The sequence below is a fragment of the Balaenoptera physalus genome (genome assembly GCF_965194825.1).
Source record: "Balaenoptera physalus genome assembly, chromosome: 10".
In the NCBI taxonomy this organism is placed as follows: Eukaryota; Metazoa; Chordata; class Mammalia; order Artiodactyla; family Balaenopteridae; genus Balaenoptera; species Balaenoptera physalus.
The window spans coordinates 20823899-20838865 of record NC_138889.1 but is presented as its reverse complement, the minus strand read 5'-3'; the positions used below and the strand labels follow the sequence as shown (position 1 = coordinate 20838865).

Sequence of the window (14967 nt, the reverse complement as noted above, 5' to 3'; positions counted from 1 at the left end):
AGGGGGCTACTCTTCGTTGCAGTGCATAGGCTTCTCGTTGCGGTGACCTCTCTTGTTGCAGAGCATGGGCTCTAGGTGCATGGGCTTCAGCAGTTGTGGCGCCTGGGCTTAGTTGCTCCACGGCATGTGGCATCCTCCTGGACCAGGGCTCAAACCCGTGTCGCCTGCATTGGCAGGCAGATTCTTAACCACTGTGCACCAGGGAAGCCCAAACCTTTAGTTTATATACTCTTGCGTCTTTTTGTCCTTTGAAAATATTCAAGAGATCCTGTACCAGAAACCTTAATTTCAAAATCATCCCAGGTTGTTATACCCCAAATTCCTTTCTCATCTGTTTTCTCCATTATAGTCATTCTTGCCCATTATAGCCATTTCATCCAGTTCTCATTTCCACCATTTTATATCCTTCCCACCAGAGGTAACAGAGCAATGCACTACCACACACTTTCAAAAACTGTCTTGCTTTTTACTGTCCATTCATTAATTCAAAAAGCCTTTATTGAATCTATTATAGGGCAGGTGTGTTTGGCTCTGGGGATACACAGGAGGGATAAAACATATCCCTTATGCTCTCAAGAAACTTGTCTTACAACAGGGGCAACAGGCTTGTAAACAAATGTCTGAAACATTACATAATAAGCACTGCAACAGAAGTAAGAAACATGCCACATCAATGCTATGAAGAGAATTCTGACAACATGGAAGATTGGCCTAGAAAAATGTGAGGTAGGAAGCACAATGACCAGTTAGGAGACCACTGCAGAAATCTGAGTAGGTCATGATGAGAATCTAACTCTGCCTGAAAGCAGAAGCTGTGAAGACAGAGAAGAAACAATGGAGATAAGAGAGTCATTATGAAGAAGAATCAATAGAACCATCAAAGTGAAGGGTGGGGAAAGGGAGAAGCTGAGCAGTCGTCAAGTTTCTCATTTTGAGGACTAAAAGGTGTTGGTGTTGCTCACGAGGATACCAAGCAAGGAAGCAGGAGAAACTTTTCCGAGACAAATATGGACTCAGGCTGAGAGGGAAGCAATTATGGATATTCCCTTCCTTGGATTCATGAATCATTTGTACCAGTCAGCAAAAATTATTTTCGTTTGTGCATGGAGTGGAAAGTAGGAAAGGGAGAGAATAAGGAGAAGGTGACAAATCTATGATCAAATCAGTGGTGTCATGGCCACGGCACAGATTTCTTTCCCTGTGAAGAATTTGCCAGTTACTTATAACCAAAAGAGGCTCTGTCTTATTCTACTCATTATCAGGAGCTGCCTCTGGGCAGGGATCTGTGGTACCTGCTGAAAAAGGCACTTGTAGAAGACCTACAGCATACTAGGTGCTCACTAACAGATCTGGTTTTAGATCACAGAGTCTTCAGATTCAGGATTTCTATTTATAAATGGCTACCAAGTCTGCAAGTGTAAGTTAAATGATATCTTTAGGAAGGCTAATTTAAGAATATGAAAGATTCACTGTTTCAGGAATTGGCCCAGCATTTTAATCTTAAGAAACTTCCCTTGAGAATGCTCTCGTATTTCTGGATACAATGAAAACATTAATATTTTATTTTATAGGAAACATGTTTGTTATTGATCATGGCAATTAAAAAATATTCATTTTTTCTCAGGGTTGGTCCATCATACTCATCATACTCTTTCTCTGAGCAATTTTGTTTAATATTACAGAGAAACTTCTGTATGGTAAGCAAGACAGGAATTTCCAACAATGAAACAAGGTCTCTAGAACTTGCCAGTAAAACAAAGGAAGCATTTCCAGTGATAAGATATAGGAACCCATGGATAAAATCTAACAGAGCACAGGCTGAAAAATGGGAGCAGGAAATTTTATAATCCACCATCACTCTGAGTTTGCTCTGGGATGGTGCAAGCATGGCCTGTGAAAGGGGCTTAGAGGTGTGATAGCTCCTGTCTGAAAGAATGGGTCCTTTGGGCATGGGACTCATGTTACCTAAGTGTCCCAAAGCCAACTGTTTTTTCAACTTCTTGCCCACATAATCATGACTAGAGGTTTCAAGGAGAAGACAAGAGCAAGTACTATTTAGCTTTGACTTTTGAGCAGATGTAACACCAGCTCTTCATCCTCGGCTAAAGACAGGCCTGTATCCAAAGGCTCTGAGGTTTCCCACTTGGTCTTCTTTCTGTCATGACTTGTGGGTCCCACGTCTTCCACTTCACTGTTGTTCCTTTTCCTCATTGCCTGCTTCTTCTTGGCATCACTGGTGGGAACAAATCCAATGATTTACTTTATAAATAAATAAATCCATTATTATGAAGTCAAACACTTAAAATAGAACAAAATTACCAATAACAGATACCTGGTAAAGTGATATTATTCAAGAGGGAAAGAAGCTATAACAACATCAGACTATCTGTGTCATAGTAATTACCCTCCCATTAACAGATGTGGGGAGGGGGCCTATCATATACCAGGCACTGTGCAGGGTACATTGTATACACTGTGTCATCCAATCCTCACAGTAATTCTAGGAAGCTCTGGACATATCATTCAAAATATGAGGATACCAACTGGCCCACATTCTGGCTCCAGACTGGCTCCAATCTGCGCTTGTCCTGTCACATCAAACCCTCTCTATATAGTTAGGTTATCGTTTAGGTAGAAGTAATATCTGTTGTGATATATAGATCATGAATAAAATAGAACCTGAAATGTTAAGTTACAAATTACTTAAGACATCAAGTAAATCTGCCCCATTTAAATCTGTATCTGGGCTTCCCTGGTGGCGCAGTGGTTGAGGGTCTGCCTGCCAATGCAGGGGACACGGGTTCGAGCCCTGGACTGGGAGGATCCCACATGCCGTGGAGCGGCTGGGCCCGTGAGCCACGATTACTGAGCCTGCGCATCTGGAGCCTGTGCTCCGCAACAAGAGAGGCCGCGATGGTGAGAGGCCCGCGCACCGTGATGAAGAGTGGCCCCCGCTTGCCGCAACTGGAGAGAGCCCTCGCACAGAGGCGGAGACCCAACACAGCCATAAAATAAAAAAAAAAAAAAATTAATTAATTAAAAAAAAAAAAAAAAATCTGTATCTAAGACTCACAAATGGTCTGAAGAAAACATAAACATTACTGCAGTATTCAGCACACACTTGAGGCATAGACCATAAAAATAAAACTAATTTCTGAAGGTAGAGAAAATCACTTGATACAGTAAAATCAGAAGAAAAAGCAAAACATCCTCAAGGCATTTTAACATACCATCATCATGTTCAAAGATGACCGAATTATTGGATACAAGTTTAAAACAAAATAAAAAATCCATCTAGTAGCAATGGCAGTAGCAACTATTTATTTAAGGGCTTACCAAGGGTCTGGCACTGTGCTATATGCTTTACATAGATTACAACATTTCTCTTCATGACAATCCTTGGTGTGGTGAGCACTGGCCTCATTCTACAATGAGGTTAAATGATTGAACCCAGATTATGCACATGGAATTCAAACCCAGAGCTAAATTACTCTAAATTCAGCCCCAAAGCCAGACAATTGAAAGCAAAATGTATTCCAAGCATAGGATGTATTCCAAAAGAGAATAAACTGCTCAAGTTCCAACGGACTCTATTATGCCTTAAGAAGATAGTGGTGATATTAAAGTGAATGTGCCTAATCAGCATATCCAGTTCTGACGAGCCTGAAGCAAAACTGTAAACTATTTCCCCATTCACCTCCCAGAAATGCCCAGTACTCTGACTCAGCAGCAGGTTCTCTCTCACCACTGGAGGAAAGACAAACTATGAGGTTACTTACAGCTACAAATAATCATATTTTAAAAGGGTGGGTATGTACCTACAGACATGAACACGAAAGAGTTCCCTATAATGGGAATTCAGTCAGTAAAGAAAGTTACTCTTAGTGGAAAGAGGACTTTAAAAAAAAGTACTGGGCTTCCCTGGTGGCGCAGTGGTTGAGAATCTGCCTGCCAGTGCAGGGGACATGGGTTCGAGCCCTGGTCTGGGAAGATCCCACATGCCGCGGAGCAACTAGACCCGTGAGCCACAACTACTGAGCCTGCGCGTCTGGAGCCTGTGCTCCGCAACAAGAGAGGCTGCGACAGTGAGAGAGGCCTGTGCACCGCGATGAAGAGTGGCCCCCACTCGTCGCAACTAGAGAAAGCCCTCCCACAGAAACGAAGACACAACACAGCCAAAAATAATAAATAAATAAATAAATAAAATTTTTTAAAAAAAGTACTGAGTCCTAACCTGCTTGATTATGGCCAGCATGGTGCCAATTCCACCGGGCTAGAGTACCATGATTTATTTGGAACAAGTTAGCACTGATTTTTGCCCTGCCTGTATTTCAAGTGCATCTAAGAGCAGCTCATCAGAAGCAGCCTAATTAGTGGGCTTTACTAACGTCTCCTTTCTTCATGTGCTCCTGCACACTATATTCTATGCAGGAAACAGCTGGTTCAGATACTAAAAAAAAAGATGGAAAATTTATGTAGATGGAAAATATTTTCAGAATTAGCAGCACTGCTGCTTTGTGGACCAGTTCAAATTTTAAAAAGATATTTTATAATACTTTCCATAGCAAAAAAGTGGTAATTGGTAGAACAAATTAATTATTAAATAATGATTTAGATATTCTACAGGTAACTTACTAAAAAAGGGGAAAATGTTATGAATCTAGAAAACATTTCATTTCCCAAAAGGGAATAATGTAATAAATCTGGTAAACATTTAGTCAGAATATGGTCATAATTTGGTATCTTCAGAAAAGGACTCTTGGGGGGACCTTCAAGATGGCGGAGGAGTAAGACGTGGAGATCACCTTCCTCTCCACAAATACATCAGAAATACATCTACATGTGGAACAACTCCTACAGAACCTACTTAACACTGGCAGAAGACCTCTATCTCCCAGAAGGCAAGAAACTCCCCACGTACCTGGGTACGGCAAAAGGAAAAAGAAAAAACAGAGACAAAAGAATAGGGACAGGACCTGCACCTCTGGGATGGAGCTGTGAAGGAGGAAAAGTTTCCACACCCTGAGAAGCCTCTTCACTGGTGGAGGGAAGCTTCGGAGCCACAGAGGAGAGCTCAGCAACAGGGGTGCAGAGGGAAAAGCGGAGAGATTCCCACACACAGGATCAGTGCCAACCAGCACTTACCAACCTGAGAGGCTTGTCTGCTCACCCGCCGGGGCGGGGGGGTGGGGCCAGGAGCTGAGGCTTGGGTTTCCAAGGTCAGGCCCCAGGGAGAGGACTGGGGTTGGCTGCGTGAACACAGCCTGAAGAGGGCTGGTGTGCCACACTTGGTAAGCCCTTAATAAATAGTTGCTACTGCCATTGCTACTAGATGGATTTTTTATTTTGTTTTAAACTTGCATCCAATAATTTGGTCATCTTTGAACATGATGATGGTATGTTAAAATGCCTTGAGGATGTTTTGCTTTTTCTTCTGATTTTACTGTATCAAGTGATTTTCTCTACCTTCAGAAATTAGTTTTATTTTTATGGTCTAGCCAGGAGGGAGTCTGGGAAAAAGTCTGGAACTGCCTAAGAGCAAAGAGACCATTGTTTCGGGGTACGCGAGGAGAGGGGATTCAGAGCACTGCCTAAATGAGCTCCAGAGATGGGCGCGAGCCACAGCTATCAGCGCGGACCCCAGAGACAGCCATGAAGCGCTAAGGCTGCTGCCACTGCCACCAACAATCCTGTGCGGAAGCACAGGTCACTATCCACACCCCTCCACTGGGAGCCTGTGCAGCCCGCCACTGCCAGGGTCCCGTGATCTAGGGACAACTTCCCCGGGAGTACACGTGGCACACCTCAGGCTGTTGCAACATCATGCTGGCCTCTGCCGCCGCAGGCTCGCCCCGCATTCCAATTATGACTACCGGACCCGTCCCTCCCCCTTGCCTGAGTGAGCCACAGCCCCTAATCAGCTGCTGCTTTAACCGCCTCCTGGCTGGGCAGGGAACAGATACCTGAGGGCGACCTACATGCAGAGGTGGGGCCAAAACAAAGCTGAACTCCAGGACTGTGCGAACAAAGAAGAGAAAGGGACATTTCTCCGTGCAGCCTCAGGAGCAGTGGATTAAATCTCCACAATCAACTTGATGTACCCTGCATCAGTTGAATACCTGAACAGAGAACGAATCGTCCCAAAATTGAGGCGGTAGACTTCAGGAGCAACTGTAGACATGGGGTTTGCTGTCTGCGACTGATTTGTTTCTGATATTTAGGTTTATCTTAGTTTAGTTTTTAGCGCTTGTTATCATTGGTGGATTTGTTTATTGGTTTGGTTGCTCTCTTCTTTATTTTTTGAAATATTATTCTCTTTATGTTAATAATTTTTAAATTTTTTCTTATTGTTTTTTTATCTTTTATTTTTTTTCTTTCTTTTCTTCTCCCTTTTCTTCTGAGCTGTGTGGCCAACAGGGTCTTGGTGCTCTGGCCTGGTGTCAGGCCTGAGCCTCTGAGATGGGATAGCCAAGTTCAGGACACTGGACCACCAGAGACCTCCCAGCCCACATAATACCAACTGGCAAGAGCTCTCCCAGAGATCTCCATCTCAGTGTTAAGACAAGCCTCACCCAACGGCCAGCAGTTGGATGCCCCATGCCAGACAGCTAGTAAGATAGGAACACGACCCCATCGATTAGCAGAGAGGCTGCCTATAATCATACTAAATTGACAGACAACCCCAAAACACACCACCGGATGCGGCCCTGCCCACCAGAGAGACAAGATCGAGACTCACCCACCACAACACAGGCACCAGTCCCCTACCCCAGGAAGCCTACACAATACACTGAACCAACCTCATCCATTGGGGGCAGACACCAAAAACAACATGAACTACGAAACTGCAGCCTGTGAAAAGGAGACCACAAACAGAGTAAGTTAAACAAAATAAGAAGACAGAGAAATATGCAGCAGATGAAGGAGTAAAGTAAAAACCCACCAGACCAAACAAATGAAGAGGAAATAGGCAGCCTACCTGAAAAAGAATTCAGAGTAATGATAGTAAAGATGATCCAAAATCTTGCAAATAGAATGGAGAAAATACAAGAAACATTCAATAAGGACCTACAAGAACTAAAGAGCAAACAAACAATGATGAACAACACAACAAATGAAATTAAAAATTCTCTAGAAGGAATTAATAGCAGAATAACTGAGGCAGAAGAACGGGTAAGTGACTCAGAAGATAAAACAGTGGAAATAACTACCAAAGAGCAGAATAAAGAAAAAAGAATGAAAAGAATTGAGGACAGTCTAAGAGACCTCTGGGAGAAAATGAAACACACCAACATTCGAATTATAGGGGTCTCAGAAGAAGAAGAGAAAAAGAAAAGGTGTGAGAAAATATTTGAAGAAGATTATAGTTGAAAACTTCCCTAACATGGGAAAGGAAACAGTCAAGTCCAGGAAGCACAGAGAGCCCCATATAGGATAAATCCAAGGAAAAACATGCCAAGACACATATTAATCAAACTATCAAAAATTAAATACATAGAAAAAATATTAAAAGCAGCAAGGGAAAAGCAACAAATAACATACAAGGGAATCCCCATAAGGTTAGCAGCTGATCTTTCAGCAGAAACTCTGCAAGCCAGAAGGGAGTGGCAGGACATATTTAAAGTGATGAAAGAGAAAAACCTCCAACCAAGATTACTCTACCTGGCAAGAATCTCATTCAGATTTGAAGGAGAACTTAAAACCTTTACAGACAAGAAAAAGTTAAGAGAATTCACCACCACCAAACCAGCTTTACAACAAATGCTAAAGGAACTTCTCTAGGCAGGAAACACAAAAGAAGGAAAAGACCTACAAAAACAAACCCAAATCAATTAAGAAAATGGTAATAGGAACATACATATCGATAATGACCTCAAATGTAAATGGATTAAAAGCTCCAACCAAAAGACACAGACTGGCTGAATGGATACAAAAACAATACCCGTATATATGCTGTCTACAAGAGACTCACTTCAGACCTAGGGACACATTCAGACTGAAAGTGAGAGGAGGGAAAAAGATATTCCATGCATGCAAATCAAAAGAAAGCTGGAGTAGCAATTCTCATATCAGACAAAATAGACTTTAAAATAAAGACTATTACAAGAGACAAAGAAGGACACTACACAATGATCAAGGGATCAATCCAAGAAGAAGACATAACAATTGTAAATATTTATGCACCCAACATAGGAGCACCTCAATACATAAGGCAAATGCTAACAGCCGTAAAGGGGGAAATCAAAAGTAACACAATAATAGTAGGGGACTTTAACACACCACTTTCACCTATGGACAGATCATCCAAAATGAAAATAAATAAGGAAACACAAGCTTTAAATGATACATTAGACAAGATGGACTTAATTGATATTAATAGGACATTCCATCTAAAAACAACAGAATACACTTTCTCAAGTGCTCATGGAACATTCTCCAGGATAGATCATATCTTGTGTAACAAATCAAGCCTTGGTAAATTTAAGAAAATTGAAATCTTACCAAGTTTCCTTTCCGACTACAACACTATGAGACTGGATATCAATTACAAGAAAAAAACTGTACAAAATGCAAATACATGAAGGCTAAACAATACGCTACTAAATAACCAAGAGATCACTGAAGAAATCAAAGAGGAAATAAAAAATACCTAGAAACAAATGACAATGAAAACACGACGACCCAAAACCTATGGGATGCAGTAAAAGCAGTTCTCAGAGGGAAGTTTATAGCAATACAATCCTACCTCAAGAAACAAGAAACATCTCAAATAAACAACCTAAACTTACACCTAAAGCAATCAGAGAAAGAAGAACAAAAAAACTCAAAGTTAGCAGAAGGAAAGAAATCATAAAGATCAGATCAGAAATAAATGAAAAAGAAATGAAGAAAACAATAGTAAAGATCAATAAAACTAAAAGCTGGTTCTTTGAGAAGATAAACAAAATTGATAAACAATTAGCCAGACTCATCAAGAACAAAAGGGAGAAGACTCAAATCAACAGATTTAGAAATGAAAAAGGAGAAGTAACAACTGACACTGCAGAAATACAAAGGATCATGAGAGATTAATACAAGTCAACTATATGCCAATAAAACGGACAACCTGGAAGAAATGGACAAATTCTTAGAAAAGTACAACCTTCCAAGACTGAAACAGTTAGAAATAGAAAATATGAACAGACCAATCACAAGCACTGAAATTGAAACTGTGATTAAAATTCTTCAAACAAACAAAAGCCCAGGACCAGAGGGCTTCACAGGGGAATTCTATCAAACATTTAGAGAAGAGTTTAACACCTATCCTTCTCAAACTCTTCCAAAAAATAGCAGAGGGAGGAACCCTCCCAAACTCATTCTATGAGGCCACCATCACCCTGATACCAAAACCAGACAAATGTCACAAGAAAAGAAAACTACAGGCCAATATCACTGATGTACATAGATGCAAAAATCTACAACAAAATACTAGCGAACCGAATCCAATAACGCATTAAAGGATCATACACCATGATCAAGTGGGATTTATCCCAGGAATGTGAGGATTTTTCAATACATGCAAATCAATCAATGTGATATACCATATTAAAAAATTGAAGGATAAAAACCATACGATAATCTCAATAGATGCAGAAAAAGCTTTTGACAAAATTCAACACCCATTTATGATAAAAATTCTCCAGAAAGTGGACATAGAGGGAACCTACCTCAACATAATAAAGGCCATATATGACAAATCCACAGCCAACATCGTTCTCAATGGTGAAAAACTGAAACCATTTCCTCTAAGATCAGGAACAAGACAAGGTTGTCCACTCTCACCGCTATTATACAACATACTTTTAGAAGTTTTAGCCACAGCAAGCAGAGAAGAAAAAGAAATAAAAGGAATCCAAATCAGAAAAGAAGAAGTAAAACTGTCACTGTTTGCAGATGACATGACACTACACATAGAGAATCCTAAAGATGCTACCAGAAAACTACTAGAGCTAATCAATGATTTTGGTAAAGTAGCAGGATACAAAATTAATGCACAGTAATCTCTTGCATTCCTATACACTAATGACGAAAAATCTGAAAGGGAAAATAAGGAAACTATCCCATTTACCACTGCAACAAAAAGAATAAAATACATAGGGATAAACCTACCTAAGGAGACAAAAGACATGTATGCAGAAAACCTATAAGACACTGATGAAAGAAATTAAAGATGATACAAACAGATGGAGAGATATACCATGTTCTTGGATTGGAAGAATCAACATTGTGAAAATAACTACACTGCCCAAAGCCATCTACAGATTCAATGCAATCCCTATTAAACTGCCAATGGCATTTTTCACAGAACTAGAACAAAACATTTCACAATTTGTGTGGAAACACAAAAGATCCTCAATAGCCAAAGCAAGCTTGAGAAAGAAAAATGGAGTTGGATGAATCAGGCTCCCTGACTTCAGACTATACTACAAAGCTACAGTAATCAAGACAATATGGTACTGGCACAAAAACAGAAATATAGGTCAATGGAACAGGATAGAAAGCCCAGAGATAAACCCACACATATATGGTCACCTTATCTTTGATAAAGGAGGAAAGAATATACAATGGAGAAAAAAGAGCCTCTTCAATAAGTGGTGTTGGGAAAACTGGACAACTACATGTAAAAGAATGAATTAGAACACTTCCTAACACCATACACAAAAATAAACTCAAAATGGATTAAAGACCTAAATGTAAGGCCAGACACTATAAAACTCATAGAGGAAAACACAGGCAGAACTCTCTGTGACATAAATCACAGCAAGATCCCTTTTGACTCACTTCCTAGAGTAATGGAAATAAAAACAAAAATAAACAAATGGGACCTAATGAAACTTAAAAGCTTTTGCACAGCAAAGGAATCTACAAACAAGACGAAAAGACAAGTCTCAGAATGGGAGAAAATATTTGCAAACGAACCAACTGACAAAGGATTACTCTCCAAAATATAAAAGCAGCTCATGCAGCTCAATATGAAAACAACAAACAACCCAATCCAAAAATGGGCAGAAGACCTAAATAGACATTTCTCCAAAGATATACAAATTGCCAACAAACACACGAAAGGATACTCAACATCACTAATTATTAGAGAAATGCAAATCAAAACTACAAGGAGATATCACCTCACACCGGTCAGAATGGCCATCATCAAAAAATCTACAAACAGTAAATGCTGGAGAGGGTGTAGTGAAAAGGGAACCCTCTTGCACTGCTGGTGGGAATGTAAATTGATACAGCCACTATGGAGGTTCTTTAAAAAACTAAAAATAGAACTACCATATGACCCAGCAATCCCACTACTATTACAGTTTATTCAGGGCATATACCCTGAGAAAACCATAATCCAAAAAGTCATATACCACAATGTTCATTGCAGCACTATTTACAATAGCCAGGACATGGAAGCAGCTTAAGTGTCCATCGACAGATGAATGGATAAAGAAGATGTGGCACATATATACAATGGAATATTACTCAGCCATAAAAAGAAACGAAATTGAGTTATTTGTAGTCAGGTGGATGGACCTAGAGTCTGTCATACAGAGTGAAGTAAGTCAGAAAGAGAAAAACAAATATTGTATGCTAACACATATGTATGGAATCTAAAAAACAAAAAAAAGAGGTCATGAAGAACCTAGGGGCAAGACGGGAATAAAGACGCAGACCTACTAGAGAATGGACTTGAGGATATGGGGAGGGGGAAGGGTAAGCTGGGACAAAGTGAGAGAGTAGCATGGACATATATACACTACCAAATGTAAAATAGATAGCTAGTGGGAAGCAGCCCCATAGCACAGGGAGATTAGCTCGGTGCTTTGTGACCACTTAGAGGGGTGGGATAGGGAGGGTGGGAGGGAGGGAGATGCAAGAGGGAAGAGATATGGGGATATATGTATATGTATAACTGATTCACTTTGTTATAAAGCAGAAACTAACACACCATTGTAAAGCAGTTATACTCCAATAAAGATGTTTTAAAAAAAAGAAGTCATTCAATAAATGCCCACTCATCTGAAAGGCAGAAATCATGACCTTGTTGAAGGTTCTTTGGAGTCCTGAGAGGTACCGTTACTGCAATGAAGAAGACAATGTTCCATTAGACCTTGCTTCTAATTCAAGTTCCAACGGAGTCACAGAGCAGAGCTTTACGCATGGGAAAACTCCCACAGCACTCAGTCCGGTCTGTGGGTACACAGGCGTCAGTCTGCTGACCAATCCCCTGTTTTTAATAGCACAAGTTCCCAGTGTTCTAAATTTTGGCTTTGCATATGTTTTTCAAAATTATATAAATGGTCATGTTAAGGCTAAATTTAGTAATTCATTTTTCCAAACACATGACTTCTGTTGAGTTAACACCCAGTCAGCGGACAGTTAAAATTTTACCATTACTGCAGCTTCCATGAGATGTAACAGGCAGCCATCTAACTTTTAAGTACTTACAGATTAACTACTACCTCCCTAATGGTATCTTAGTTTCCTCTTCCTTTGTCACCATTACTTAACTATCTATATTTCTAGGTTCCATCCTTGGCCCTTTACTATTCTCACTTTACATATTCATTCTGAGTATTCTCATGCAGTTCAGTATTTCAACTATCTTCCATAGTGCTAATGACTTATAAAATATGCATCTTTATAGCCTAGAGTTCTTTCCTGACCACCAGATCAGCATATTCAGCTGGATCCTGGAAATCTCTATCTACATTTGCAAAGGCACTGCAAACTCAACATGCCCCTAACTACTACATGTTTTCCCCAAATCTATTCTTCCTCCTATATTTTCCTTCTGAGTGAACAGTAATACCCAACTAAAAGCCTGGAAGTCGTCCTTTAACTACTTCTTCTTCACATCCTTAATTTAATTGATCGTTTCTTCACTAATCTCTCTCAAACCCATCTAAGTCTTTCTAGTGCCTCTGTAACTATTTGTTGTTCGTTCCCCTCCTGACTCAGCTCTGGGAAGCCTCCCCAGACCATCCTAGTCTAGGTTAAGTGCCCTCTTAGGTGCCCCCTAGCACTATGCACTCCTCCATTACACCCTACGAAATGCTGTACTAAGACTGTCTATTTTACTTATCTGCTTCACTGATTAGATTCCAAGCTCCTTGAGGACAAAACCTGTCTTATTCTTCGCAGTCACACTGCCCTAGTATCCATAGGCTCAATAAATACTTCTTGAATAATGACGAATAAACCCACTAGGCTAAGCTTCTATACTGCTAAATATCTGACTGGCCCACTCTATTATCATATAAAGTTAGGCAGAGTAATCTCTAACTAAAACCACATTCTTATTTTCTTTGTGACCGAGTATATAAGTGGACATTAAAATCTGTACTGCATTTTTTTTCAAATCGCGTATCATTAATCCCAAAGAAATCCAAAAGATCAAAGCTACAGTGAAAATTAAAACATTAATGGCATAAGGAAAATAATACTAGAAAGAAGCACCCAGTAACCTCAGACTCAGAATAAGAAATGAAACAATACTTCAATATTACAGAAGGAGTATAACTTGCCATTTTGATTCAACAAAAAAAGAGTAATTTTGATTTTCTTTGAAACAATACATGTAACTTCTCTGGATTGTATATCTCATAATGTAAAGAACATCTTTTTCCCCCAGCATGTTTAATGTTGAAATGTCTGCTTTTTAAAATCAGTTACTTAACAGATAGTTTTACAAAAATTCTGGTATGGAAGAAAGTGGCTTCGGAGTCAGACCTGACTCAAATGCTAGCAAGTGCCTAAAACTTTGCAAAACTGCTTAATTTCATGGAGTGTTAATTTCCTAATTTGTAAAATGTGATTAATATCTACCTCATGCAAGATAAGTGATATATGTATAGTAAATGCATTATAAATATTAATTATAGTATCTCCAAATCCCGTTGACGGGAACTAACTTCTCTCTTTTTTATTAAAGTATAGTCGATTTACAATATTATGTTAGTTTCAGGTGTACAACATAGTAATTCAATATTTTTATAGATAGTACTCCACGTAAAGTTACTACAAAATAACGGCTATATTTCCCTGTATTGGACAATATATCTTTGTTTCTTATTTATATTATACCTGGTAGTTTGTATCTCTTAATCCCAAACCCCTATCTTGACCCTCCCCTCTGTACTCTCCCCACTGGTAACCAATAGTGGTAACCATTAGTTTGTTTTCTTTATCTGGGTCTGTTTCTGTTCTCTTATATACATTCATTTGTTTTCTTTTTTAGATTCCACATATAAGTGATAACATACAGATTTTTTCTTTCTCTGTCTGACTTATTTAACTAAGCATAATACTCTCTAGGTCTATCCATGTTGTTGCAAATGGCATTATTTCGTTCTTTTTTATGGCTGAGTAATATTCCACTGTATATATATATTCAAAAAGAGTTGATACACCATCAGTACATTATAACCTAAATAATTAGGCATAAAAATACATTCAAGTTTTCTCCTCTTACCCCCAATGAATGGCATGGTGCTTTAACTCATAACCTGAAATACCTTTCCAGTCTTCAATTGGAGTAATCAGTCCATCTTAACTTCACTCTCCTGTTCTCATAAACTTCATGCTGGCATACACCTTTCTAATGAGTTGCCACTTTACAGACTAGAATAGCAGCTGCTCCTTATCCTCATCACCTTCCATGAAACCAATCAGAATCATAGTCGGAACAGACACATGGTTGAAGGATGATGGAATGAAAAAAAGCCAAGGAATCTCCTCTGGCAGAAATATACATAATTATATAGAGTTGCTATTAGGGTAAATATTTAAATTGAATATTAAATAATTATTTATTTGATATTAATATTAAACATTAATTTAAATATTTAAATTTTAATAATTGTCCAAGCAATTCATGGTTAGAACGTTAGGATGAATGATTCCTTCTTTCCTAAAGAGAGGGCTTTCAAT

General features: G+C 39.3%; 1 protein-coding gene across 2 annotated transcripts in view; it reads right to left on the bottom strand.

Annotated features, from left to right (window-relative positions):
- Nucleotides 1-480: 480 nt before the first annotated feature.
- DDX10 (DEAD-box helicase 10) overlaps nt 481-14967 on the bottom strand; it is a 247763-nt gene continuing 233276 nt past the window's right edge. The window contains exon 18 of one of the 2 annotated variants that reach the window (XM_082476854.1): nt 481-2233. In XM_082476854.1, the coding sequence (XP_082332980.1) occupies nt 2056-2233 (178 nt within the window). In that variant the 3' untranslated portion in view covers nt 481-2055. Of the gene's footprint in view, nt 2234-12040; nt 12115-14967 lie in introns of those variants that run through there. The other variant, XM_082476855.1, reaches the window with a different exon arrangement.